General features: G+C 55.9%; 1 protein-coding gene across 28 annotated transcripts in view; it reads left to right on the forward strand.

Moving 5' to 3' along the window:
• The window catches only part of ZMIZ1 (zinc finger MIZ-type containing 1), a 192,538-nt gene that overhangs the window by 152,283 nt on the left and 14,352 nt on the right, over positions 1–25,903 (forward strand). For 14 of the 28 annotated variants that reach the window (XM_084997405.1, XM_084997408.1, XM_084997406.1 and 11 more), the window contains 10 exons: positions 3,123–3,267; positions 13,064–13,178; positions 14,632–14,849; positions 16,335–16,533; positions 17,479–17,769; positions 20,242–20,424; positions 21,648–21,725; positions 22,391–22,565; positions 23,094–23,235; positions 24,728–24,938. In XM_084997405.1, the coding sequence (XP_084853531.1) occupies positions 3,123–3,267; positions 13,064–13,178; positions 14,632–14,849; positions 16,335–16,533; positions 17,479–17,769; positions 20,242–20,424; positions 21,648–21,725; positions 22,391–22,565; positions 23,094–23,235; positions 24,728–24,938 (1,757 nt within the window). The remainder of the gene's footprint in view (positions 1–3,122; positions 3,268–13,063; positions 13,179–14,631; positions 14,850–16,334; positions 16,534–17,478; positions 17,770–20,241; positions 20,425–21,647; positions 21,726–22,390; positions 22,566–23,093; positions 23,236–24,727; positions 24,939–25,903) is intronic. The other 14 variants (XM_013983374.3, XM_084997410.1, XM_084997407.1 and 11 more) reach the window with 1 other exon arrangement.

A 25,903-nucleotide genomic window follows, 5' to 3' on the forward strand; every position in this document is an offset into this window, starting at 1 on the left:
AATCAGAGAGGAACACTTGGCTCAGCTGTGTAAAAACAGCTCAGATCCAGGCACACACACACCCAGACACCCACCCCACTAGGCTGTTTTCTGTCCTGTGTAGTCTCCTACCTGCTTCTCTCTGTCAGCCCTCCTGGATCTCTGATTCTTTGGCTGCAAATTCCCACGTGTTTTCAGTAACCGGCCTTTGCCTGGGAACAGCCTGTCTTGGTTCCACCATGATGAGAGCCCACTCTGTGTCCACTGGTTTGCACCATGATGTGTTTGCCAGCGTGGCCTCTATGCTAGCTGGCTGCTCAGGCCAAGGGGGTGATGGGTGGTGCCTCCCTCGCTCCCCATCCTTTCCCTCTTAGCTGTAGGAACGTGGCTGTCCTGGCATCTGTGTTGTGTTGTCACTGCCTAATACCCACATCACATCTGCTCACAGCATCCCAGGCCTTCCCCAGCCAGGCCCCACTACATCACCAGCCTCCCTTTATTCTCTTTACAGAAAACCCCTCCACTAGCCATAGGAAGACAAGGGCTGTCCTTGACCAAGTGGGGGGCGGGGGGGCTGTGACATTGGAGGAAAGCTCTGAACGCCCCCATGGTGCCCCATTCCCTCCCGTGGTGTGGTGGCCCCCAGGAGGAGCGCAGGCTGGGAGGGGTGGCCGTGGGCAGGGCGGGCAGCCGGCGGCACCATCTGCGGCCATCCTTTGTGCTGGCAGCCGAGCAATCCCTCCATTGCTGTGATCCGCCGGGCCTCGTGCTTGGCGTGCAAATGAGTTTCCAGATGCCCGGTGCCCCCCCGCACAAGAAGCAGTAACTAGGGGCCTGGGAGAAGAATGGAGCAATCTGGAAATTCATTTCTTTTTGTTCCAGCCTCTCTGAATAGGCTACTTCCCCTTCCAGCTGTGGCAGATGTGTGCTGGGTACCCAGTTTAGAGGCATTTTGCCACGGTTTCTGGGCAGACACACGCCAGGGTGGGTCCCCTCCTCTCTGGCACCCTCCTCCCCGTGCAGGTGGTGGCATGGTGAGGCCCACAGAGAGAGACAGGGCGCAGCTTTTAAGACACAGTTCTCTCACTGGCACCTCCACCCGGAGGGAGAAACAGGCGCCCCCTTGGGACGGGCACAGGCTGTATGTCAGCCTTGCCCCCTTGGCTGAGCATCTTTGCACACTGCACAGGCGGGACCCCTCACCACCCCGCCCCACTTCCACAAGAGCTACTGCCTTTCCTTTGCCTGCCCTTCCAGCGGACCCTTGGGAACATGGGTGCCTCCCTCCCAGCCAGCTCTCAGCAGGACTAAATGGACAGCCTTCTCCTGGTCCTTCTGGTCCTTGCCACCTGGCGAGGGACAGGAAAGAATCTGCTGCTCCCAAGATGCTGGATCCCATTCCCTCCCTCCCAATAGAGCTTAGCTGGGCCATGGGTCTCAAAGGGTCTGCAGCCCTGCCTCTCGGAACCTTGGGCTGATAGGGGAGCCTGTGCAGGATGTGGACGCTTTGAAGTGGCAGCCCTGTACAGCCACTCTGGGGCCTTGAGCATCTGGGCATCTCCCCCAGTGCCAGCTGAATGTGGTAGAGGGTGTGATTCAGATGAGGCTCAGGAAAGTTACTCATTGAATCAGGGGGGCTGGAGACCATAGTCACTTGGTTTTTGCCTTCTGAAGGGTCTCCTCCCTGACAATCTGGTCCAATTTCAGACTCCAGCATGTAGCAGGGTCGCAATCTGTGTGTCTGCCTCTCTCTGGCTGTGGTGACTGTAAACAAGTGACTTTACCTGCCTGAGCCTCAGTCTGCTGATCTGTAGAATGGGGATAATAGCTGATATCCTGGGTCACAGGGTGTATTTGAGAAAAGGACACAAAAGCATGTTGTACAGCATCTAGACAGGAGACCCTGGAAGTGGAGTAGGTCCCTCATCCAGCCAAGTTGCTGAGCAGTCCTGATTCAGAAGGCTCCTGACCCCCTGACTGGGTCAGCTCCCTCCAGCACCATCAGATCACTCTGGCTGATTAGTCATGGCAGGAGCGGAACAGTGGCCAGGCTGTGATCAACCCTTTTTGCTTCCACAGTTTCAACAGTTCCTCCTCCTGCCTTTGACTACAGCCCTGGAGGAAGACAGGACAAGAGTCACTGCCCCTCATTCCCTGCCAGCAAACTGAGGCCCAGAGAGGGTCTTTGAGCTCCTTAAGGTCACACAGCGGGTTGGTGACACCCCAGCCTGACTCCTTCCCCAACCCTCAGCTCCTGCATGCACTACAGAAGGACTGACCAGAAACACTGACCATAATGGTGATTTGGCCGCTGGTGGCCACATTGGAACAGCTCAGGATGAAAGAAGTTGCCCTCTTCCCCCAGCACCTCGTTCATCCTGGTTGCTTTTCTCTTGGTTTCTGAGGCGTCGCTAAGCCTGGATGTGGAGGGTTGTCATGTGCTCCTGTCTTTAATGCCCCTGGCAGACTCTAGCTCAACCCCCACCCCAACCCAGGGCCACCCTCTGCCCTGGAAATCCCTTGTCCTTTCAAGCATCTGTACCTGGCAGTGCAGGGACCTGTCATAGGTCTGACCAGAAGGCAGAAGGTGGGTGCACATGTGTTCAGCCAGCAGAGCACTTTTGGGGGAGGAGTCTTGGGGAGAACCCTGCAGGCACTCCTGGGATTACCAGTAGGTTCCAGGAAAGATCCGAATTTTGTTTAAACCTTGTGATTTGTCCCCACCCACGAAGAGAAGCCATGTTGAGCCACGATTGTCCAGAGTCAGAGGGGGTGGGCTTCACTGAGACATCTGGGGTGGCCACTGAGATGTCTGGGCCCACACAAGGTTCGTGCTCGGCCCCTCCCTCCATCACTGGTCTCCCCTTTGCACCTCCTCCGCAGTCCGCCTCATCATTTTGACTCTCCTCTTTGCCATCCATCGGCCCTTCTCTGATCTTCTCCTACAGCAAAAGAAGCTTTATTCCTCCTCCTTTGGGGGTGTTAGTCCCACTGTACAGCTGAGAACCCTGAGTTCTCCCAAGGAGGCTTAGTGACTCTCCTGGTGTCACACCAAAGTGAGGGCAAAGCCAGCGTCGGGAACACCCAGTCTGGGTGGGCGAGGTGACCGAGGAGCCCACTGACCGTCCTGTCCTTCCTTGTAGCCCTGCTGTCCTCCTGGTGCGAGGAGCTTGGCCGCCTGCTGCTGCTCCGACATCAGAAGAGCCGCCAGAGCGACCCCCCTGGGAAACTCCCCATGCAGCCCCCCCTCAACTCCATGAGCTCCATGAAACCCACTCTGTCGCACAGGTAAGTGGGCATGTGTCACCAGCAGTGGGACCAGGGGCTGCTTGGGTGGGTGCTGGACAGCCACCCCTTGGATCCCCACATCTCCTTGGAAATGCCCTTCAGGTAGAAGGACTGGGGTGGGGGCCTCTGAGCAGCCAGGAGGATAGTATGTTTTCTAAAATGCAGTTGTTGTGGGGTTTTTTGTTTTATTTTTTTGTTTCACTTGCTGTCCCTGCAGCATGTGGAAGTTCCCGGGCCAGAGATCAAACCCTCGCCACAGCAGTGACCCGGGCTGCTGCTGTGACAATACCAGATCCTTAACCTGCTGCACCACAAAGGGACCCCCAATGGTCGTGTTTAAATCCTTAGGAGTGAGCCCTATTTCTCCCCCATCAAAATGGAGGCTGAGAGGTCTGGTCTCACCCAACCTGGCTGCTTCGTCCCTTTGGTGGAGGGCTGGCTCTTCTTCAGGTTCTAAACCTTTGGCAGAAAGTTAGTGTTCCTGAACCAGAGCCTTCCTCTTTGCCGAGCAGGATCTTATGCAGAGCTGGAAGGGGCTCAGGAAGTTCACAAGGCTGGTGGTCCCATCCCCAGAGGGGGGTAGCCCAAGCTGTCCAGGCAGGAGCTAAGGAACACTGGGGCCTTCAGCCTAGGGTCAGGGCCACCAGAAGCCCAGCATCACAGGTGAGGCTGGGCTTGCCAGAAGCCACCAGGCCCTGAGGAACTGTCCAGTCTGCCCTGCACCAGCCTCAGAGGGAGCACGTGGTCAGGACTGGCAAATGCTCCAGTTAATTATCATGCAGGTCCCTTGCTGAGCTGGGGTGTTCTCTCCAAGCGCTCTGTGGGCTGACCCTGGAACAGCAGAGCCTGTCATGCTGTCTGCTCTCCCTGTGCGGGTCCCCGCTGATGACAGGGAGGGGATTCGCAATCAGAGCTCTGCTCTCATTACCCAAGCTGACCAAGGCACCCGCAGCCCGGCACCCACTGTAGGAGACCTGGGTCGCCCCATCAAGGCACTGCCGACAAGTCGGGTGCTGGCCATCTTCATAAATTGAATTAGAGGCAGTTGATTCATGGAGCCAGTAGGGAACTGACTTAGAGCTCCTCAGGTCCAGCATCTGCCTGGGCAGGATAGCCCCCCATATGGCTGGTTCCTGCCTTGGTCAGAAGCGCTTTGCACCATGGCAAGTCCCCTGCCCCTTCTTAAGGTCACTGCCTCATCATGCCCTCAGTCAGGACTCTGATAGTTCTGATGCTTAGAACAGCCCGTTTCTTTTGAGTGTTTCTGTTACCATTTGGGCCAGGGTAGTTTTTATGGTAGAGGACTTTGCAGGGCATGTTATGCCTTGGTCCCTGCCTACTCGATTCTTCTAGTGACCCCCAGGCATTGCTAAAAGACACTCACACCTTTGAGGGGGTAGATGTATCACCTGTGGTTAAGAGCCACTGCTCTAGAAAGGCAAAACCCTCCTCTGTCTACCTCCCCCCCACCACCCTCCACTCAGCTAAAAAGCCGCAGTTCTTCTCCAACTGACCTGCTGCCCAGCCGCCGAACACACGCTGTGGCTCAGTGCCACCCAGGCCAGATACTTTGCATTTCTCCTTGTTGCTTTTTAGCTCCTTAACTCTCCGTCCTGCCAGAAACATCCTGTCACTTGTTATCCCACATCTCATGTCCTTCTCTGCCGTCCCTCCAAGTCATTTCACTAAAGCTGCTGCTGATGGCAGGCCAGGCCCTTCCAGAGACCTGCCACAGACCTGCTTGGCCATGACCACAGCCAGCCCTTGGCCAGGTCTTTGCTGAGTTGAGCCAAAGGCCTGAGATCGCCTGGTCCTGGTTAAACAGATGAAGGGTGTCTCTGCTCCAGGGGCTGACTCTTGGCTCATTGGGGAAATAAGACTCAGTGAGGCAAAATTGGGAGAGGGCAGATGGAGGCATGGCAAGAGTTAGAGGACACGCAGATTGGCTTTGGGGTTCTTTAGGAGGAAGCTGGCCGGGCTGAGACAGCCAAGAGGGTGCCCAGAGGATGTGGGCCTTGACCATGAAGGACTTAGGGTGGAAGCTGGGCAGGTAGTAGCTGGCTACTCATTCTCTGAGTTCCAATTGACTTTCCCAAGCAACTCTGTGGGCTGGAGAATCCCCGTCTGGTACCCAGTGCCCTGCCACCACCCCTGGTTTGGGCACCCTGAACATCACTGTGGAGTGCCAGAGAGTGCAAAGCAGGCAGCCTCTCACAGAAGGGAGCCGCAAGACTCGCTAAGTGTTGATAGGTGACCAGTCAGTTCCATGGAATGCGACGTCCTTATAGAGCAGCGAGAGGTGGCGGACATTCTGCATAGTACCTTACATCCCAGCGGCAGAACTGGAAGGGAGACACCCAGAGCGGGACAGTGACTTGCCCAAGAACACACACCCAGGAAGGGGCAGGGCTCTGAACCACACACAGCGCCCCTTCACCCTCCCGCTGGCCATTCAAGACCAGGGACATGGTATCTGGTCGTTAATCCAGGCCTGATCCACACCTCGCCCTATTCCCCGAATTATAGTGGGGCTGTTGAGCTCGGAAAGAAGTGTCATCTGTTGAACAAGGCCCAACCCATTTCCCTTCAGGCCAGCGCTGTTCCAAGGGCACATTGTGTGTGTGACCTGTGATTCCAGGTTGGCTGCTCTCTAGTAGCTTCCTGAGTTTCCCCAAGGTGGGGAGTCCCTCATTTCCAGAGAAACAGCAGCGGGGTGCATCACCTTCTCACTCCCTCATGTAATTTTCCAAACCACAGGGGAAAGTCGGAGAGGAAGTCGGTGCTGTCACAGATAGGAGACTCTTCTGCCCACCCTCCCCCACAGCTGGATCGAATGATTTGGAGGAAAGCAGCTCCTTTAGGCTTTTCATTAAGGAGACCTCCAGTCGGGGGTGAGCTTAGGGACCCTGCGTGTTCAGGTTTTGGTGCTCGGAGGTGGGCGGCTATTCTGGAGACTTGACCTTGTCTGAAGGCAAACAGGAGAGCGTGAGGGAGCCCAGATGCTGGAAGCCCTGGGCTGTCAAGAGGGTGGGGGATTGGGGGCCCTTTGTGAGGCATTTCCATAGTTCAAGCACTCGGTCACGTCCCCTATAGGCCGTGGGGGTCGGCACCGCAGCAGCAGTCTACGTGTCAGGGCCTATGTCTCCTTCCACGTGAGGCCTGTGACCTCTTGAGCCAGCTTCTGAGGGTCATGGCAGTGGGGGGAATCCTGGGGACCCGTCCATTTGGCTGGAGTTGTGTGGGTTGTGGAGCAGCCCGTTGGCTCATCCCTAATGGTCCTGACCACCAACCCATCAGTGTGCCATCTTCCCACTTAACAGAGGTGTGCCGAGTGCTGCACAGGAGACAGGAGGCCGGGGAATGCCGGCCTAGCCAGCCCAGGGCAGGAAGGGGCCTCGGGCCTGTAGCCAGGCCCTAGGACCCTGTCCTAGTCCCTGGAGTGACCCAGACTTGATGCCAACAAATATTCTGCCTCTTCTCCCAGATTTTTAATGAGTGGCTAAAAAAGTCATTTGCGATTAGCACATTGTCCATATGTAAATCAGTGCTGCAAAGGTAATTGAAAGGCTAATAAATCTTGTTTACACTCTTAATTTGATTACAATCAAAGCCTGCTAGAGCAGGGGAAGCCTCCAAGACTGAAGGGTGCCACCTTTCTTCTTCCAGGTGAGGGATTCGCAGCCCCCAGAGGAAAGGTTCCTGGGTGGGACTTCCCCTGGGACCCTGGGCAGGGTTCCGTTGCTCCCTGCTGTGCAGCAGGTGGGTCCAGGCTCTGGAGCCAAGCTTCCAGGCATCGAGTTTCAGCCCTGCCTCTTCTCACTGGCTCACTTCGGGCAATTCTGTGACCTCTCTGTGTCTCGGCTTCCTCATGTGTAGAAATGGAATCACAGCAGCGCAGGACTTACCACACCCTTGTCGCCAGGCCAGGCACACAGGGAGCCCCATGAACTCACTGTTACTCTCCAAACCCTCAGCCCAGCGCTGTCAGACTCTGATATGCTCCTTCATCATTAGCCAACAAAGAGGAGTTCAGGCAAAACTGACCCCTGGTCTTCTCCCCTTGATTCCCCTTATGCTACCTCTCCACTGCTTGCATTTTTAGCTCTTTTTTTGCCCAGCTATACCAAAAGCTCAGTTTGGAATAGACCCCTCTTCTTGCCCCCAAGGGGAAAAAAAGCATTGAAAGGGAGATTGAAGAATCTATACATTTGGCTCCATCAGTTCCAGATTGCCAAGATGCAAGGATCTTTCCCTTTCCTCCTTCCTATTGAAAAAATTTAAAACCCTCTAATATGCAGTTAGCTGTGCAAGTTCCTCTCTTAGTTTCACCGCGGGGAGGGAAGGAAGTGGTCCCGAGTAATTGTGATGATGGAGAGCGCGGTTAATGGCCCCCCTAAATTAAAGTGGGTGGGAGCTTCAGCTCCTCACTGGCTTGATGTTTCATTAGTGGTAACACTACAGCCTTGCATGGAGACGGGACCAATATAGCCGGATCAGGGAAATTAATTAGGGTCTGACAATACCCTTAATAGGAATTTGTTATTTCTCCCAAATAAAGTGGCTGTTAGAAGTGCCAGGGAAGAAATAATTCAGCCCTCCCCTCCTTTTCCCTCCATGAACGTCTGTAAAGACACGTTTACAGGAGGCGCCCGAGAACCAGGAACCATCACTCCCTCTTCGCGTATTTTCTTTTTCACAAACAAATATGTAAACTATCTACTATAACTGTAGTGTGAAGAGCTCTTAAATGTACAAAGGAACATAGGAACAAAGGAAAATGCCCTTGGTTCTGCTTAAGAGAGTCACAAAAGGGAGTATCCAAGCTGGGCTTTGATGTGTAGGTATGAGTTTGTTAGAGAAACGAAGGCAGAGGAACACTGAGGACTCAGAGGCTTAGAAAATAGAGGTCACAGAAGTCATCAGTGGCTGGCCGGAGCCAAGGTTTGACCCCAAAGAATCTTAAGTTCAGAGCCCAGATAGTTAAACACTGCTGGAAGGCTTCTCTCTGCCGTTCGAATATTAGCTAAAAAAAAAACACAAAAGTTTGGTCAGAGTCCTTGAATATTTGCCAATACGCTCAGTCCAGGCCAAAGCTAGTGGTTTGATATATAAGGTGGTTTTCCTTGGGCACTGTTTTGGTTTCATCTGCAACCAGCCTTTGAAACATAATTTGACATCTCTGTGCCTTCACTGGGTGGCTTCCCAAAGGCAGCTTCCCCAAGAACCCTTAGGAAGCCATGCCCCTTCTTGGAATTCTCATGGACTTCTAGATCACCTTTGTAATGTGTGCTTCCTTGAAATATCGCCATCTTTGTACAGGGAAGCGCCTCCATAGTGGACCCTAAGCTCCCTGAGACAGTGGGATGTGATTAAGCCCACAGGGCAGCCTTGACCTTGACTGCCTCTGGGAGCCTGGAAGCCTCAGCTCCTGAGAGATGCATCTGTTGAGCACACTTCAAGGGATTAGATGAATTCTTGAGTGAAAGTCACTTCACAGTTCCTTGCAGGGAGAAGTCACTCAGTAAGTCATCACAATAACAGCAGCCAGTAGCGTGTGCTGATCATGGTCATTTTGCCTCACCCAGGTGAGCTTGCTTAATCTTCAGGACCGCCTTCTGAGAGAGGAGCTCTTGTCACCACTGGCGTGGCTAGGGGTGGTCTCAGTGGACAAGGAGGCATAGTGAGAGTGAGCAGCCACGTCATTACCTTTCCTCTGGCCCCCTCCCAAGAGGGCAGGACCTCTCGCTTCCTGGGTACCGCTGCCCATGTGGTCACAAGTGCACTGTAGGTGGTCAGCAATCAGGCTGAACGAATGAACACATCCTTTCATTCTTAGGCTTCCCTCTGAGGGTGAGCACAGAGAGGTGGTGTTTCTTTCTGGCATTTCAGTTAACAGAGGCTTCCTGAGCCCTGCAGGTGTGTGACAACATCGTGCCAGGCGCAGGTAGCCTGAGAACTTGGGGCTCCTGGGGCAAAAGGAAAAAGTCAGAAGGGTCCTCCCTCCGGCCCCCACTCAGTCCCCAGAAATGTGAGGAGCTAGTGGAGTTCAGGCCAGTGGATGTGGTGAGGGCTTCCTGGAAGAGGTGGCCTTTGGAGGAGGAGCTTGGAAAGGATGAGTGGCACCTTTCAGGGTGGGGACGAGGCATGCCAGGCTGAGAAGAGGCACAGAGGTGGGGAAGCAGCTGCCCCTGTGTTGGGAGTTGCTTGGCAGGTAGAACACTACTGAGATTCCAAGTGGCTTCTGGCACTGGTGCCTCTGTAGGTAGAACAAGATTCTTGGGGCAGGTTTGACTGGACCGGACTGTGGCTGTGGGTGGCTTGTGGCATGAGACAGGGCCATGCTCGACTGGGGGGCATGGGGAGCTGGGCAGGACTCCTAAGAGTGGGAATCTCAAACCTCAGAGCTGCTGGCTTCCCTCTGAACTATAGACAGGAAGAGGGAAGTGGTTCCCAGTGAGTGGCCCTGAAATGCCGCAGACCTCTGACCTGGACTGAGTATATCTGCTGATTAAATAGTACTTGCAGAGGAGAGAGGAGGGACACAGCCTCAGGGCATCCCCAAGCCCCTAGGCCTTCTCTTTATCACCCTGAATTCTCCCCACCCCATCCCCCTGCCCATAGGGCCCAGGGGCCTGGCCTGTCTTTGACCCTTGGACACCAGGAATCAGGCAGTGCACCCCTACCCCCACCCCCACCCCACCCGGTGGTGGTGTCTGAGTCTGGGCAGAGGCATCGGCAGGGCTCACTGCCACTGTGGGCCTGTGGGGGCGAGCGCCTTGGCTACGCCAGCGGGAGCCGTCTCCCCAGGAGATGAGTCACAGCCGTGTCGGTGCGGCTGCCACTTCTGCTTCTGCAGCAGGTGCGAGTGGGGGCGAGCAAGTCCCCGAGACCACCCCTACACGCGTGTGCTTGTCTCCCCCCGATGTGTGCACAGCATCATGCCAGCGGGGGCCCAAGTGTGCACAGCACATATGGGCCCCCACACAGCGCATGGACTCAGGGTGTGCACCTGGGCTCTGGGGTGAACCTTCCAGCCAGACGGCAGGATGCCCAGTTTGGAAACCTTCGTTAAGTTTGCTTCTCACTGAGCTTGAGGTGGAGGGGACAAAACAGGAAGGAGCTGGTTTCCGCCCACAAGGCCCACCCACGAGCTGCAGGGCAGTTGGGAGCTTGCTGGCGGGCCTGTATCCCAGTGAGCCGGGGGCCTCCCCGCCTGAGGTGTTGAGGCAGCAGCTGTGGGGCCCCTCCAGGCCCCCGGGGGCTCCCAGGGGGCTTCACTTCCTGAGCCTGCCAGGCATGTTCTGAAAGGACCTGAACCTCGGTCTGAGCCAGACCTCAGCCTGGAGAGTTGGTGGCAGCTTGTGGGGCAGGAGTTTTGGGGAGAGAGGACAGATTCAGGCCTCTACTCTGCTCAGTTGCTGGGGTCCTGTGTTCAGTCCAGGCACACCTAGAATGAGGGCCCTGCAGCGACTCCATTTGTTGTTTAAAACTGTAGCCTGCAGGGCCTCCAGGGAGACTCTGGTGTGCCCTAGGGGTGTCCAGGGGGTCTCCATTTGTTGTTTAAAATCATAGTCTGCAGGGCCTCCCTGGGAGACTCTGGCGTGTCAGCCCTGGGACCAGGCGTGCCCCCGGGTCCCCACTGACCTCCTGGGAGAACAGAGCTACTTCAGCCCAGCTGCGTTAAGGAACAGGCTTTGCTTGTTTTTCTATGCTCCTCTGCCCCGCCCAGGCTCTCTGGGCTCCCAGGTCCCCCAGCGGTCCCCCCATGCAGAGGGTGTGAGCTGTGGATCACCTTTGGCCTGAGCATCTGGGCCTCACCCCACTTCTGCTGACCCACATCCCATCTGGCCTGCAGAGACAGGCAGCAGGCAGGCGGGCTGGTTCTCTGAGGACGGCTCCTCTCCCCCAAGTGCTAGGTCTGCTGTGTCCCACCCCCCACACTCCAGCCCCAGAAATCATGAGTAATGCAGAAGTCTGTGTCACTTTCAGCTGAGAAAGCCTTTTTGAACGCAGTCTTCTCTTTGAGCCACATCAGACTTAGGCCACCAAAGCCCGTGTTCAGACTTGGGTGACTAAGACCCACAGTAAAATGCGCATGTTACCCCGTGACCCAGGGCATGCGTGTGCTCATATGTTAAGTCAAGAAGTCAGTTCAAGGGATGATAGTCGTAATTACTAGGTGCTTACTTTCTGTTTTATTCCCTTTTTTCCCCCTTATGCTGGTTCAGTGTCACCACCCACTTGTGGCTCATGACCTGCAGTTTGAAGACACAGAGTAGGGGGTGGTTGGAGTGTATGGTTTTCTTATGCCCATTTAACAGATGGAGCGACTGAGTGCAAATAGGCTCAGAAGCTTATACCAGGGCCCTGAGCCAGGAGGGACAGATCCAGGACTTGAACTCAGGGTACCAAAAACAAGCCAGAGTGGGAGGAAAAAGGAGTTAGGGGTAGGGTTGCTCTTCTCCCAGGAGGTCAAGGCAGCCACTCCAGTGAGGTGACTTCTGAGCAGAGACAGGAAGGAAGCCAGGGCCTGGCCAGGCAGAGAGGGTGTTCAGGCAAGGGGACGGCAAGCATGGGCAGTCAGTGACATGACTTGGTCTGACTTGGCCAACACTACCGAGGGCCCCGGCCAACAAGGAGCCAGGCACAAGGCTCAGACCCCTGGCTTTTCTGCCCGCCTGTCCTGCAGGCCTGCGTCGCCCCCGGGAAGCCTGACCTCTGCACTGGCTCCCAGCGCCTCTGCTCCCAGTCACCCTGACCCCTAGGGCCTGGACTGGCAGCATGGCTAGGCTACGAGTTCTCCAGGCAGGAGTGAGAGCTTTTGCCTTCTGCTGACCTCCTGTGATGAAGGCACACCGCAGACAGAGGCCTGAGGGGCTTTCTGACCAAGCTGCCCTCCCTCCTCCAGAACCCCCTCCCTGCCTACCCCCGCTCCCCAGTACCCAGCAGTTCTGCCTCACAGGCCTCACACCCCGGGATGCCACGGACAGAGGTGGTACGACAGATGTGGGTGATCTCCCTTTCTGCTCTTCCTGGGCTGTTTCTGGGATTTTCTCTCAGAGGTGCCAAGAGTCAATGCAGGACTGACTCCAGAAGAGAAGCAGCCCCAGCCAGGCACTTCTGGGGCCTGGGACCCCTGGCAATGTCTTTATATTGTGACCTCTCCAGCTCCTGTCTCAGTGGTTTGAGGGAGATTAGCTTGGCAGGGGTGTGCAGGAGAGATGGGGGTGGGAGCAGAGGAGGAAGCACAGCAGGTAAGCCGGTATCCATCCTGGATGGGAAGACAAAAGGAAGCTTCCAAAGGCCAGATCAGCTGGGCCATCCCCCTCTGAGGAGGAAGGAGGAAGAGCCGAAACTCGGACCAGAACTTTTCCAACCTTTTCTGAGAAGGAACCAGGAAATTTTGAGGGGAAGCTGGCATCAGAGAACCAGAGTTCTTTCTGAAGAGCTACCTAGCGTCAGAGCGCGGTTGACAGCAGGCCTCACCCTGAGCACACCAGTCTCTCTTCCTCCGTAGCATGGCCTGTGAACTTGGGCTAAGAGAGACAGACAGCCACAGGGTGGTGCTTCCATGGTGACAGGGGAGAGGTGGTCACAACTTCACAAGCTGTCACCATTCGAGGTGCACCCATTCTGTATTGGACACTGTGCCAGGCCCAGGGGACCCAGAACTGACTGAGAAGGGGGTCACATGGGCTTGGCTAGGAGCCACAGAGCGTGGTGGGGTGCTGGGGCATGCCTCTGCTGAACCTGTGTCTGCAGCCCCTGAGAAACCCCTCTCTGTCTCCCTCTGCAGTGATGGGTCATTCCCCTACGACTCTGTCCCTTGGCAGCAGAACACCAACCAGCCTCCCGGCTCCCTCTCCGTGGTCACCACGGTGTGGGGAGTGACCAACACATCCCAGAGCCAGGTAAGAGCCTGTCCTCCCCCAGCCATAGCCCGTCCCAGGCAGGACCATTCCTCGAACCCTGAGCCCTCAGATCTTTGTGCCATCCAAGCCCTGCTCAATCTCCCAGGCTGGAAAGACCAACTTTCATGGCACACCCAGCTGTGGACATGCCTCTACCCAGATGGGTCCACACCTGCCTCAGGAGGATGGCACCTGGCCCCGTGCACTGCCCCCACTCCAGGGCCTTTCTAGGGGGGTGGATTTCACCTGGCAGCAAGGGGTCCTTTCCTGGCCCACATTTACTTTGGTTGGATAAGTGGGAGAACTTCCTGGGTGTTATTGTCCTCAGGGTCAGCATCTTTGACCCTGAATAGCCTGGGTTAGATTTCAGCCAAATGTTGAGCCTTAAACTTGTGACAGATTCCTCTCCACGGCCCTTGTCAACCCTGCCTCCCACTCTCTCCTTCCTCTTTCCTCCACTCCTTCCTGTCCCCACTGCTCGGCCTCTGCTGCGGCCACATGAGAGACTCAGGGCTGCTTGCTGGCCTGAAGGGGACCATTGTGCTTAGCTGTGGTCTCAGGCCACAAGAAGCCCCTCAGCCAGGACCCTGTCACCACCCCTCCTCCCAAAGCTGGCAGATTAGACTTCTCTCTGCTCACACAAGGCAGCAGCCCAGGGCCCCTGCATGGCCTGACCCTTGGGCATCCGGGCCAGTGGGAAGGCTAAGAAGTCCTGTGCTTCCCACCTGTCACCTGGTGCAGGACCAGCCTCACCTCATCCCATCACAGGCTGAAGTTCACATCTACACTGCCTGCTTCCGGTCTGGGCTTACCCTCTTCTATTTATTTGTATACTCTGCCAACATTTAATGCTCAGATGAAATTTTTTTTTCTTTTTTCTTTTTTTTTTTTTTTTTTTTTTTTTGTCTTTCTGCCATTTTTTGGGCCGCTCCCGCGGCATATGGAGCTTCCCAGGCTAGGGGTCCAATCAGAGCTGTAGATGCCAGCCTACGCCAGAGCCACAGCAACGCGGGATCCAAGCTGCGTCTGTGACCTACACCACAGCTCACGGCAATGCCGGATTGTCAACCCACTGAGCAAGGCCAGGGATCGAACCCACAACCTCATGGTTCCTAGTTGGATCCGTTAACCACTGCGCCACGACGGGAACTCCAGAAAAAAATTTTTTTTTTTTTTTTTTGGTCTTTTTGCCTTTTCTAGGGCCGCTTCCCGCGGCATATGTAGGTTCCCAGGCTAGGGGTCTAATCGGAGCTGTAGCCACCAGCCTATGCCAGAGCCACAATGCTCAGATGAAATTAAAAAAGCCCACCCTTCTTTCTCTCCCTCTTCACTGTTGTCCTCCCTCTGTTTTGGCATCTTCTCCATCCCCACCCTCACCTCTGCCCTTTCTCCTTTTCTCTCTCCACACCACCTGGGCTACCTGCTTGAGTAATGGTACTCCCTTTGTCCACAGGTCCTCGGGAACCCTATGGCCAATGCCAACAACCCCATGAATCCAGGCGGCAACCCCATGGCGTCGGGCATGACCACCAGCAACCCCGGCCTCAACTCTCCACAATTTGCCGGGCAGCAGCAGCAGTTCTCCGCTAAGGCTGGCCCCGCTCAGCCCTACATCCAGCAGAGCATGTATGGCCGTCCCAACTACCCTGGCAGCGGGGGCTTCGGGGCCAGGTGAGCAGGGCTGGCCCAGGGCGGCGGGCTTCAGCAGCAGTTTATCAGGCCTTCCCCTTCCCCTCTATGCAGGCAGAAGAGTCAAGTGTAAATCCCAGCACATGCTTCTGGGCCTGGGAGGTGTGGGGAGCTCTGGCACTCCCCTCCTCCTCAGTTTCCCACCAGCCCTTGGGGCATAGTCATCCCCCATCCTCGGGCTGGCCTGTAGGTCAGACGCTGCACAGCTGGGTGGTGTGGGGGGTTTTTTTTTAGGGCCACACCTGCAGCATATGGAAGTTCCCAGGCTAGGGGCTGAATCAGAGCTGGAGCTGCCAGCCTACGCCACAGCCACAGCAATGCTAGATCTGAGCTGCATCTGTGACCTACACCACAGTTCATAGCAATACCAGATTCTTAACCCACTGAGCGAGGCCAGGGATCAAACCCCAGTCCTCATGGATACTAGTTGGGTTCATTACGGCTGAGCCACAATGAGAGTTCTAGCTGAGTGGTGTTCTGATGGCTCCCAAGTCCATGGGCATCGAAGGACTACATTCGAATTCTTCGAAATGACCCTTCTCTGCATCGTATCTTTATAAGCTGAAAGATGCTAGGAGAGCAGCTCCAGACGGGGTTCAGGAGGGTCAGCTCTGTCCTGCTGCTTGTGGAGGCAGAACTCTGAGGGGAATGGGAATCCCTTGATTCAAGAGTCAGGGAGGGAGAGGGCAAGGAACCTCAGGAAAGCACTCCAGGGACATGGAGTGGGGCAGAAGCGCCCCATGCCTCCTCCTGCCATCTGTCCTGCTCTGTCCAAGGCTTCCTCTTAGCCTCACCCCTCCCCAGCTCCCAGGGCTGACTTTAGCCCTGCCAGGCGTCAGCACAATGGAGTTGAGTGGTGAAACATAACTGCAACCCCACCCTGCCATCCACTGCTGCAGGCCTTGGGTCAGTTGCTTGGCTTCTCTGAGACTAGGTGTCTCCTCTAGAAGACAGACTGACTGGGGTGGCCGAGGATACCGTGAGCTAGTGCATAAGAGCAATCACCATCTGGCACCCAGCTGAAGCTCCAGGAACCCAGCAAGCTGGTGGTTGCCAAGTGGCATGAAGGACACCCACTCATAGGAGGCCCCTGTCCCCTCTGGGTTCTGAGTCTAGACCTCCCCACTCTGTGAGCTGTGGGCAGGAGGGTCTGGAATGGCCTGACCTCTCCTTCCCTGCCCAAGCCTGGTCATGGGTTCATCTTTATTTTGTTTATTATTTTTTTCTTTTTTGACTACCCTGTGGCATATGGAATTCCTGGGCCAGGGATCAGATCCAAGCCACGATTGTGATCTATGCCACAGCTGCCGCAACATCAGATCCTTGAACCCATGTGCTTGGCTGGGGATCGAACCTGCGTCCTGGTGCTGCAGAAACAATACCAATCCCATCGTGCCACAGCAGGAACTCCATGAGTTCATCTCTAGATTCTGGCAACATCTAATTTCCTTCTTCTCTCCCTCGCAGTTACCCTGGGGGCCCTAGTGCCCCTGCAGGCATGGGCATCCCTCCGCACACCAGGCCGCCTGCTGACTTCACTCAGCCAGCAGCTGCCGCAGCAGCAGCTGCAGTGGCAGCGGCAGCAGCCACAGCCACGGCCACAGCTACGGCCACTGTGGCAGCCTTGCAGGAAACACAGAACAAGGATATAAACCAGTATGGACCGGTAAGGGCCGCACTAGTCCTGGTCCACTCAGCCAGGCAGACAGCCCCGGGAATCGGAGTTGGGGTGTTGGTGTCTGTGTGTGCTGGGAAGAGCTGATGGTGCATTTGGGTTTTCTCAGAAGCACATGGAGAGGTGTGTGTTAGGGTGTGGGCATGTCAGTGCAGTTGAGTGTGGGGCTGGGGGTGTTTGGGAGCGTGTATTCTGTGTGGACTGGTGGCTTGTGTGTGTCTCTTTATGGGGAAAGACGATCCATATTGCAGTCTGAGCGCCTACTCACCAAAGAGCGGGCTGTGTCTAAAGTAGCCTTGTCACCAGTCTGTGCCCCCTGGTGGCCTCTGAAGTCCATTGTTCTCCAGTCATCCCATCTGTGGAATCGGCCCAGGTCCCAGTTCTGCTCTCCTGACCTTCAAAAGGATGGGAAGTGGTGTGAGGAGAGGGGAGCCCCCACAGAAGTGCAAGATGGGCATGGAGGTGGGGATTGCAGGATGGGGACAGTGAGGCAGGTGGGCAGAGGTGGGACCTGAGGCCGCCTCACACTTTGTGGATGGAGGATGTGTGCCTGATGGCCGAGGAACAAAGACGGGGCCAGGCTTCCAGGAAAGAGGCTCGTGCCTCCATCCTCATCCACCTCCATTCTCCCATGCCCTTCCCCACCCCTGCACCCTCTTTCCCATACCCTGCCTGCCTCCCTGGAAATGCTGCCTGTGCATTGGAGTGACTGCGCCCCACCCCAAACACCCCTCAGCTGCGTCTTTCCTGTGTGGCCTGCAGAGGGCAGCAGTGAGCCCAGAAGGCCAGTGGTCCTTTGGGGCCTGGTCACCAGCTGCAACCGTGCAGGAAAGAGGCTCCCCCTCACCCCAAACCCCCCACGCCCCCCACCCTTCCCTCCCTGCACTTTCAATGCATGTGGCATTTTATTCTTTTTTTTTTCTTCTCCCGTTGAAGGTCTGTTCCTCTTTCCAGATGGGTCCCACCCAGGCGTATAACAGCCAATTCATGAACCAGCCCGGGCCTCGGGGGCCTGCCTCCATGGGGGGCAGCATGAACCCCGCAAGCATGGCGGCTGGCATGACACCCTCGGGGATGAGCGGCCCTCCCATGGGCATGAATCAACCCCGGCCACCCGGCATCAGCCCCTTTGGCACACACGGGCAGCGGATGCCCCAGCAGACCTACCCGGGCCCCCGGCCCCAGTCCCTTCCCATTCAGAGCATAAAGAGGCCATACCCGGGAGAGGTGAGTGTGACAGCAGGCGGGTGGTGGGCAGGTGGGAGGTGGGGAGGAGCTGGGGCTTAAAGACACAGGTGCTGTGGGCAGTACCTTGAAAAGGGCATGGGTTGACCTTCAGGGAAACTGGACCAAAAGGCAGAGAGCCTTAGGAGGTAGGGTCCTGAGGTGCTCCTGAGTTAAGGTCAGCTCTGCCATTTCCTGGCTGGAAAGTCATGTCGCTTCTTTGAGTCTCTGCTTTTTCTTTCCTAAAAGGCAATGACAGTTCAACCCACCTGCTGGGGCTGCTTGGGAGTCTTGAATGAGGGGGTGTACTTGAAGTGCCTGGCCTGGGGTGGGGATAGGCAGGCACTTAGATAATAGCCGCTGTTAGCATTCTCTCCTGTCTTAGTGCAGACAATAACTGGGTGACTTTGGGTCCACGTTCCTCAAACCCACACGAGGGCATCTCACACCCAAGAGTGAGAGATGAGACAAAATTCTACGAAGATCTAAAGGCCATGCCTGTCGGAGAAGTGTTTGGAAGGCAAATAGTATGTTGCTTCCAAAAGGGAATGATACATGATGGGGTGTATGGAACTCAGTATGGAGGAGGCGTCACAAGGCCTTCAGTGAACACTTAGAAAATGAGTCGGTAGCAAATGGCCTATGAGTACCAGGGTAAGGATTTAGCTCACCTGCAGAAGATGCAGAGACCCCAGAATTGCGGCCCAGCACACACACTCCTTGGGAGGCCCACCTTGATTCCTCATCTGGATGGAGCCCCTTCCTGAGCATCTCCCAGTGCTCTTTTACATACCTTCTTTCAGGTTGGCACCACCCCTTTTCAGAATGGCACCTTCAGCTCAGGCTTACAGTGGGCGTAGAGCCCAAAGACCCTGTGTTCCTTGAAGATCTGCATGCTTCCCCTTAGCATCCACCCTTACTTAGGCTAGAAGGTGGCTTGGCTACTGATGGAGATGTCCTGGGCCTGAGAGGGGAGAAGTCAGGGACTTCCTCAAACACTCAGAATCCTGGGTCAAGCCTGGACCTCCTCCGGGTTGGCAGCAGCTCAGGAAGGGGTCAGAGAAGGATGGCAGTTCCCGAGGCCCTGACTGTCCTTGGGGATGGGCTTCTCAACCTACAGGCCTCACTCCCTCGCACAGGCCCCCCGCACAAATTCTGGGCCCTCTCAGCCCCCTCTGTGCCCAGATTCCCAGCATCCCTGCTGTCTGGGCTGGGACTGCATCTGTAGGCCCAGCCATGGGGCTCCTGGCACACAGGAAGGCGATCACAGAAAAAGCAGCAGAATTCCCGGTCATTAGCCTGACATCAGCCCTGTTGACTCCCCGGCTCTTGCCTGCCACAGCAGGGCACACGAGCAACTCCCAATTATCTCTACTAAATCATCCTCTTCATAGACCGATGCTGCCCAGCTACAAAATGCCTGACACTGGGCTGTGACGCTAGGATCCACAGCCCGCACAGCCTGACCCTGTTTGGGAAGATGCCTCACCTTGAAGTACACACTCATAGAACCTTTGAATTGTCAGAATCCTGGGGCAGGGGCTGGCATCAGGTCACATGGTCCTGCATAGGCTTCTTCTCCAGCCTGGTGGAGAGGCCCCAACCTCCACTTCCTCTCCTGCTGTGATGTGATGGGAACTCCACCGTCATGCAGAGCCGCCACCATATTGCAACAGTGTGAGCTGCTCAAAGTTCTAAGGCAGTGATGCACACCTCTCCTCTGTCATTCACTCCCGGCCTTTTCTTCATGTGTTGAGCAAGTATTAATTGCGGGCCTATTCTTGGCCCGACCTGGGGATGCAGCCATCTCCTGCACCTCTGAGCCTAGAGGGCACGAGAGACAGTTAATAGGCAAGGAGTTTTCAACAGACAGGGAAGAAGCCCCGACTGCAGGATGTAATGGCCTGGGGTGCCCTGAGGATCACCTGATTTTACAGACAGGGAGGCAACTGGAGGGTGGGGAGTGGCTCCCCCAGGACATCAATCCTGCCTCTCCCTGGAGATGTTGCTTCCTTCTAGAGGAGGCTTGTCTTGTCCCTTCACCAGTCTGGTTCTCCCAGCCTCTGCACAGATGGCCCAGAACTAAACATCAGTGTATTCTGCTCAGTATAGGGGAGGAGGACAGTGCCTCCCAGATTCAGCCTCAGAGTATGCAGAGGCCGGGGAGCACCTTCCTGGAAGTACATCCTGTGATCTGTCACATGCCAAGCACTAGGAGAGCCTCACAGCACTAGTAGCACCCCCAAGCTCGAGGGGCATGGGGGCTTGGAGAAGGACAGCTTCATCTCATGCTAGACAGACAGGAGGTGGTGGCCCTGGATGTCAGAACAAGAAGGGGCCCCAGGCATCATCTGGTTCACTTGTTCGCCTTTGCAGGTGGGGTGGGCATTTTGAGGGTGGAAAACAGCAGGGGCAGAGGACAGGAGGTGGGGTGGTCCTGATGATCTTTCCCTGCTTCTTTCTCTGCTACCACAGCCCAATTATGGAAACCAGCAATACGGACCAAACAGCCAGTTCCCCACCCAGCCAGGCCAGTACCCCACCCCCAACCCCCCGCGGCCGCTCACCTCTCCCAACTACCCTGGGCAGAGGATGCCCAGCCAGCCGAGCACCGGGCAGTACCCGCCCCCCACAGTCAACATGGGGCAGTATTACAAGGTGAGTCCCACACCCCACCTCACACCCCTACCCCGGCCTGTGTCATCCTAGCCCTGGGCATCCCCCAAGGTCACCAGGGGGCAGGCGGAGACTTCTGGATGTGATCTCGTGTGCTCAGAGCTGTGCCTGCTGTGGCCACACTGACAGACGGGCTTTCCTTGTTTCCTTTTCTCATGAGGCTCAGATGATGGTTTTCCTTCTTTTACTATTTACAGCACACACAAGATAATAACAGTGAAGGGAATATATTTTTTAAAGAAAAAGCCTCCGCCCGAATATATTAACGTTTTCTTGTAAACTTTGTCTCTATGCACTGGGCGCCAGCGTGTTGTTCAGCTGTAATTTTGAATCTGTTTGTTTCATTTGACAGGAAGTCACCAGCCTGTTACTTATTGCCACAGTCCCTTTGGTTTTCATTTTTAATGGCTGCCTAACATTCCACTGGGAACCATACCGTATTTTACCATTCCTTTTCTGTTGGACATTTGGGGTTTTTTTGAGTTTTCACTTTTGAAATAGGACTGCGATGAATATATTCAGGCACACACTCTTTCCTTCTTCAGGATTATTATACCGTACCTTCTCAGAAGTGAGGAAGACACAAATATTTTACACTTATTTGCCAGTGATTCATACCAGTTTACATGACCACCCACCATGGGGGCTTAGTTTGGTTTTTTTTGTTGTTTGTTTGTTTGTTTTTGGCTTTTCTAGGGCCACTCCCACAGCATATGGAGGTTCCCAAGCTAGGGGTCTAATCAGAGCTGTAGCCACCAGCCTATGCCAGAGCCACAGCAACGCAGGATCCAAGCCGCGTCAGCGACCTGCACCACAGCTCACAGCAAGGCCAGATCCTTAACCCACTGAGCGAGGCCAGGGATCGAACCCACAACCTCTTGGTTCCTAATCGGATTTGTTAACCACTGAGCCACGACGGGAACTCCTGGGGCTTAGTATTTTTACCCCAACTTCAGCACACCTGAAGTTGCTATTTTTATAAACTTACTAAATTAGTAGCTATGGGCAGAGAGGTAAACCACTGACCCACAGCAGTGACCTGCTCTATCCTCACTTTGTGCCCCCTCCCCACCCCTACTGCAGCACTGGGTCAGCCTCTGTCACATGCCCTGTCCCCCCAGAAGATTTTCATTTCAGGAGAGAGAGTGGGCTTCTGGTAGCTTTGCTGCCTTCCATTCATGGCATTGTTTATCTTGCTTTACCAGCCAGAGCAGTTTAATGGACAAAATAACACCTTCTCTGGAAGCAGCTACAGCAACTACAGCCAAGGGAATGTCAATAGGGTATGTTCCAGTTTCCATCTTGGGACTTATAACCCACATGCACTGTGTTAGAAGGGGCCTCACTGTTCTTGCCCCAGCCTCTCTGGACCTTAGAAGAGTTGTCTGCTCCTGGGCACAGAGATGCTTAGAGAATCTGCGGCTTAAGTGTGTGGGCCAGGGATGAGGGTGGACCTGGCCAATACTGGAAAAAAGCAAAGCAAAAACTGAAAGAGGAAAGGAGAGGGCCTCCTGGAGATGCTTCCCACCTGACTCCATCTGGGGACCCGAGCAGGATGGGGCTGAAGGACAGGGACTAGAGTCATGGTGTGGGCAGGAGGAGACCTTGGCTTGTTCCTAGCTTTTCTCGTCTCCCGAGATGATATTAAACAAGTCCCTCATCCCTCTAGCCTGGGTCCTCCTTGGTCAAGTGGGCTGGGGACCCTACCATCCCCCAGTGCTATGACCCAAGTGAAGGGTGGGGAGGCCCTTCCCAAGCCCACCTGTCTTCCCATGGGAGCAGAAGCTGGAATGGAGGAAAGGGTTTTCCTGGTTGTGGGGGGGCTCTCCTGAGAGGAGCAAGGGCTATAATCCTAGGATCCTAGAGTGGGCAGGTGTATGTCCACAGCCATGGCCCCTCCTCATTCCTGTGACCCCATAACCTATATGTGGTTTCTCTTTCCCTCCAGCCTCCCAGGCCGGTTCCCGTGGCAAATTACCCCCACTCACCTGTTCCAGGGAACCCTACGCCCCCCATGACCCCTGGGAGTAGCATCCCCCCATACCTGTCCCCCAGCCAAGATGTTAAACCACCCTTCCCACCGGACATCAAGCCAAATATGAGCGCTCTACCACCACCCCCAGGTGAGTGTCCCACTCTCCCCACCCCCACTCTCTCCCTCCCTCAGTCCAGCCCCTTCCCCCTGCCTGCCCCTCCCCCTGCTCAGGGGGCCAGGAGCCAAGCGCCTTGGAAGTCAGACCTCCTGCTGTGGGCGCTGGGCATGTGGAACAAGCAGGAGGGTGTGAGAGCAGGCCTCCTTACCACCTGCCTGGGCAGCTGGAGGCTGGCGGGAGAGCAGCTCTCGGCTGTGGGAAAGCACTGCGAGGAGAAGCCAACCGGGGGCTTCCAGAGCAGGGAGCGGGGAGGGATGAGAGGGGGTGTGGAGCGGGATCAGTGGGATGTGGGACCCAGGGATGGTCAGCATGGGATCGGCTGGATTGGAAGAAGCCAGAGGCTGCCCGATGTGCCCTTGAGCACACAGCCCAGCTGCCGTGGCCCTGTTCACACATATACCCAGAGCCTGCAGCCAAGGGTGCACGTCATGTGCATGAGCCTAGGCTCTTGTCCGTGGTGGCCAGGGCCGTGCAGCTCACCAGCTTCTCCCCGTACAGCCAACCACAATGACGAGCTGCGGCTCACATTCCCCGTGCGCGATGGTGTGGTGCTGGAGCCCTTCCGCCTGGAGCACAACCTGGCCGTCAGCAACCACGTCTTTCACCTGCGGCCCACGGTCCACCAGACGCTGATGTGGAGGTGAGTGTCGGGGCGAGGTGCTGCCCAAGCTGGGTGGACACCGGCCCACCATGCTACTTGACACCGTCACCATGGACCAGGCCCTCCTGTGCACAAAGCCCTGGGGGTGTTGTGGGGAACCTGCAGGAGACCAACAAAGGTGCCTTGGCCTTAGTAGCCTGAGGACAGGGAGCAACTGTCACTCACGCCAGTCCTGAGAGAGGGATCAAGGACAAATACCAAGAAGAAAAGGTGGCTAGCTCAGACCTAAAGGCTGGGGAGGAGGATGTTCCAGCGGGGCCCCGAGTTGGCCCTGCACAGGGCTCATGTGGTCAGAGTCGGGAGTATAGAGAGAAGAGGCTAGAACAGGAACAGGGCTGGGTCCCTCCTGCAGATGGCAAGGAGCTGGCCACCAGCAGGGCTCTGGAATGCAGGCTCTGGAGGTCCCCTGCTGGGCCAGCCCAGACTCTGTATGCTGAATCTCCTCTGCCTCCTCTCCTTTGACCTGTGAGTGGGCATTGCCTGCCCCACTGGCAATGAAGAAACTGAGGCCAGAGAAGTTGATTTTCTTGCAGCGAGTCAGGGGCAGAGCTGGGACTTGAGCCCCGGTCTCTGGGATGCTAGAACCCATTGGCCTCTCCACGCTCAGTTCCTCCTCCTCGTGCAGGACTCACACCATCCCACCATGCCAGTGACCAGAGCCCTTTGCTGCCCAATGAGTACCTTGAGGGCACCTCGATGTGTTTGAACCGGGCACGTGCACATGCACATACACCTTTGCACACATAGCCAGACCATTGCCTTGATCAGGCTGAGCTGGCTGCAGTGCAGGCCAGAGACAGCACAGGTGGGAGGGGTATATATGGGGAGGGGGGCTCAAACAGGAGTGTGGAGAGACCCCTGTGCATGGGCCCTGCTCACCCACTCCTCCCTACCCATGAGTACCCTCGCCTGGAAGGCCTCCTGTGGCCCTGGCCGCTGGCCCTGCTCAGTTTTCACGTGTGCATGGTCCCTGCTGGGTCTGAAGGGACTCCTTCAGTGTTGTATCTTAGGGCCCCACCCTGAGGGGGGAGGGGGACCTGAACTAGATTCGGTGGCCTGGGGTGCGTCTTCCACAGAAGCCTGGGGCATAACCAGCCTCCCAGCTAGTTTGTTGAGTTAGTGTCCGTCCTTTCTGTATATTTGTCTCTGTCCTAAAGGAACAGGGGTCACACTTACATGCAAACTGTGGCCAGAGCCATAAGGCTATGGTCAGAGGGCATGGGGCTGTGGTTGGAATTGACGGTGGAATTTGGGTTGCTGGGAATGAGTTTTGATGGGAGTTATGAGCAGGGTGAGAGAAGAGAGCTCGGGGCGACGGGGGACCCTTCATGGTTGAGAATGGGGTCCCCCCCACCGCCCTCAGCAACTCACTGGGGGGCTGTGGTGAGTTAGGGGTGTGGGCCAGCCAGGCATCATGAAGGCCCTGGGCAGCCCCCTCGCAGAGCCACCCTGAGCCTCACCCTGCCCCCAGGTCTGACCTGGAGCTGCAATTCAAGTGCTACCACCACGAGGACCGGCAGATGAACACCAACTGGCCGGCCTCAGTGCAGGTCAGCGTCAATGCCACGCCCCTCACCATCGAGCGCGGCGACAACAAGACGTCCCACAAGCCCCTGCACCTCAAGCATGTGTGCCAGCCTGGCCGCAACACCATCCAGATCACTGTCACAGCCTGCTGCTGCGTGAGTGTGTGGGCGGGGCCAAAATCCTCAGCCCCCTTGGGGTCTCCATCCTCCCTCCCCACAGCTCCTGGAGTAATCTTTCAGAAGTAACCCATAAATGTGCCATGGTCCCCCCCAGAGTTGTGGGATGAGGTTCAAGCAGCCATGCTTTGGCCTGAGGCCGGGCCTTTCCCCCTGTCATCCTGAGACCTCTGTCCTGTGTACACTCTCAGCTCTGCTTTCCTCTGTGGCCCCTCCTCCCGGACAGCAGCCAGCATCCCGTGCCCCACTCCTTTTTCCATGTGGCAGTTCTGTGGGTCCCTCAAAGCTAGGCTCTGTGTATGCCTCATTTGCAAGAAATTTTTATAGTCTTTTTTTGCTTTTTTAGGACTGCATCTGCAGCATATGGAGGTTCCCAGGCTAGGGGTCGAATCGGAGCTGTAGCCACCAGCCTGTGCACCAGAGCCACAGCCACGCCAGATCTGAGCCACATCTTCAACCTACACCACAGCTCACGGCAACGCCGGATCCTCAACGCCCTGAGCAAGGCCAGGGATCAAACCTGCAACCTCATGGTTTCTAGTTGGATTCGTTCCACTGAGCCACGATGGGAACTCCAGAAATTTTTATATTCTAATCACCTTTTACCCCTAAACCCAACTCTACCAAATCTAAAGTTAATTCGCTCCCTTCATCACCCATCCCCACTGTCTTAGAATTATATGTGTGTGTGTCTGTCTGTCTGTCAGTCTGTCTGTCCCCTGGCCTTTGGCTCATTGATCTGGGACCATGTCAGAGCCATGCTCCTGTCCCCCAAAATCAGACATTGGCACATGGGGCTTGCTCAGGGATTTGCATGGAAATAGATTACCCGCCCCACTCTGCTGGCCTGCCTCAGGGAGAAGGAGGGGCTCTGATCATGCCCTTAAGAGGGTCAGGGCACTGAGACATCCAGAGGTAGGAGTCACAGGACCAGGGATGCTCTC

This window comes from Sus scrofa, chromosome 14, assembly GCF_054392235.1.
Source record: "Sus scrofa isolate SSC_HxYL_T2T_F1_AM1 chromosome 14, Sscrofa_HxYL_maternal_Yorkshire_Landrace_v2.0, whole genome shotgun sequence".
NCBI classification, from domain to species: domain Eukaryota; kingdom Metazoa; phylum Chordata; class Mammalia; order Artiodactyla; family Suidae; genus Sus; species Sus scrofa.